We start from the raw sequence: 2,466 nt of genomic DNA, 5'->3' as shown, positions 1-2,466 counted from the left end.
CTTATATAAACTATGAGTTTGTTTTCCTAAACTTGAATTGTTTTCATGTGTACATGTGTTATTAGTTTGAAAAATTATATGAGAGCATGATTTGTGTGATTACCTCTCCTGTTATGAAACTCATTGTCTTAACAGAGTTATGGATTGTTTACGTGGATGGTTAAAAGTTTGAGTTTAAATATTTTGCTAATGTTTATGGATTGTTATTTTTTTATGAACGAATGAGAAGGTTTTTTCCTTGATTTACAAATGCTCATGTTTCCTAATAAAGAATTTGAATGTGATTGATGAAAGGGATAACCACCATTTGATAAAGTATTGAAAGGGGAGTAGTTTGTATAAGCTTTCATGTGTTTTAAAACAAGAACTCCCTCATGTGATGTTTAAATTTTTTTGGTGGTCCAATTTTGAATAAAAAGGGCTGTGGATATGATGTGATATGGAATGAACGACTTGCAAGTCTGGGTATGACGATACCCTATTGTTATATGCCCTTACCAGAATGAGAAAGATTTGTTTATAAGCATAAGGTATGTTTTAAGAGGCTAAAATTGGGCTTAAAGAGAGTTAGATGGTTACCCGAAAAAAGTACGAGTTGAAAGACTCAATGCTGAAAACCGTAATTTACCGATGCAGGATTCTGTTACCCTGTTTTGTTATCTTGTGTACCTTGATTCATGTTGTCCCAATTTGGGACTATGGTTAGAAGCCCTGCTTTGTGATCTTGTGCACTACCATGACGTGTTGATTTGATTTGGGATTATGATATCCTGCTTTGTGATCTTGCGTGCCCCCCCCCCCCCCTTCCCTTACTAATACTTCAATCCTTGCGGCAAACTTGAATTAGGGGCTTAATCGTCGAGTCCAGGGAGGGTTCCATATGGCCCATGAAATTGTAGACTTGTAGGGTGTACCATCTAGCTCAGAAGTAAAACAAAGAGTTGAGTCATAACTTACAAGGATGTTTTGAAGCTCACTGAATTATGCCAATGTGTTTTGATACCTATTATGGTAAATTGTTTTCTTAATGCTCTCGACTATTTTATATAAAATATATGTTGTTTTTTGTTAGTTCTGCATATCAATACATTTCAGGTATTGATCGTCCTTCGTGGCGGCTACATTATCTTATAATGTAGGATCTGAGGCTTAGTCCTGCGGTCCAATGCAGCAGCAGTAGATTGTTTCATGAGTTCAAAGTTGGTGAGCCTCCCTTACATTGGAAGGCATTCTATCTATATGTAATCTCAGTCAGTTTATGGTTCAGCAGGGAGCCTTGTCCCAGCCTAGACAGTTAGTGGTCAACAGAGGCTTCGTAGGCGAAAGTTGAGTATTATATTGTCATATTTTGTTGACACTATTTGTATTATAAATTTCCTTTGCATTTTCAATTTATCTTCCGCACATTTATAGCGTATGAGTTATGCTTATGATTACATGCTAAGGGGTCTCTCGGGCCTTCATGGTTCGGGATGCCCATCACAGTCAGGGCCTCATTTCGAATCCTGACAGATTGCAAGAAAAATATGCAGTAAAATAGCAAGATACAAAGCAAATGAAACAACAAATAATAAGAGAGTTAAGGCAAATAATAGTAATAAGATATATAGGACCTTAATTTTGAGGACACGGCTTATTCCTCCCTCTACTAATTTCTCCAATTTCATTAATTCATCCAACCCAAGTCCTTGCAGCTCTTCTCCATGAAGTTGCCTAGCATATATAGTAAGTCATAATTTGCAATTTGATATTAATTACGACAATTAGGTTAACTTTTCCAGTAGTAAGATATATATATATAAATAATATGCCGATGGGTTCTTACTGTTGGGAAATATCAGAGATGGAAACACTCATTAGTAGAATTCATAACAAAAGACTTAAATTTCTGGCCTGTGAGGTAGGTATTTATAAAGAATAGAACATAAACAATATGAGTTATTTAAAATGGATTAAATACATCTATAATCCTACAAAAAAAAAATAAAAAAATGGATACATCTTTAATTAACAGATTTTACAATAGCAAGCAAATAGGTTTTCTCAAAAGAAAACTAACAATTACCTTAACTCTCGATTCTTCTCCACAAAATCCCTGCTAAGTGTTGCATAGGTTTTCTTCTCACTCTGCAAATGAAACAACCAAGTGTGGTGGAAATTGAGATAATTATAGCCCATTTGGCCAAGCTTATGAGAAGTCAAAAGCACTTTTTTAAAAAAAAATTAATAAACTAAAGAAAAACTAGCTTTTCTCCAAGCATTTTTGAAACACTAATCAAGTACAGAATACTGCTCTAATATTGGTAGAATTGATTTTCAAATTAATTAGCCACAGACAAATTGTTACACTCGAAAAACTAGGTACTTTTTCGAAGAACACTTTGATAAAAACACTATATATAAAAATGAAAAAAATTATATAACACCATAACATATTTTTACTAAATAGTCTAAATTACATAGACT

At 33.9% G+C, this 2,466-nt stretch overlaps 1 protein-coding gene across 1 annotated transcript; it reads right to left on the bottom strand.

Annotated features, from left to right (window-relative positions):
* Positions 1-1,346: 1,346 nt before the first annotated feature.
* On the bottom strand, positions 1,347-2,291 carry LOC124893338 (MADS-box protein JOINTLESS-like). Its single transcript, XM_047404362.1, has 3 exons — positions 2,066-2,291; positions 1,614-1,713; positions 1,347-1,505 (listed from the first exon to the last, which is right to left on the bottom strand). Exons 1-3 carry the CDS (start codon positions 2,176-2,178, stop codon positions 1,494-1,496), a joined length of 225 nt encoding a protein of 74 aa, XP_047260318.1. The 5' UTR covers positions 2,179-2,291; the 3' UTR covers positions 1,347-1,493.
* Between the last annotated feature and the right edge of the window lie 175 nt (positions 2,292-2,466).

Source organism: Capsicum annuum, unplaced genomic scaffold (assembly GCF_002878395.1).
Source record: "Capsicum annuum cultivar UCD-10X-F1 unplaced genomic scaffold, UCD10Xv1.1 ctg57750, whole genome shotgun sequence".
Taxonomy (NCBI): domain Eukaryota; kingdom Viridiplantae; phylum Streptophyta; class Magnoliopsida; order Solanales; family Solanaceae; genus Capsicum; species Capsicum annuum.
Note: the sequence above shows the minus strand (reverse complement) of the source record. Positions and strands in the feature narration are given on the sequence as shown.

What these genes read in the sequence shown, in the direction of transcription:
- LOC124893338 (XM_047404362.1), bottom strand. Translation starts at nt 2,178, where the DNA reads ATGGGCTATAATTATCTCAATTTCCACCACACTTGGTTGTTTCATTTG. An exon ending in GAGAAGAATCGAGAGTTAAG is followed by an intron (nt 1,714 to 2,065) that starts GTAATTGTTAGT and finishes TATATATGCTAG; the next exon opens with GCAACTTCATGGAGAAGAGC.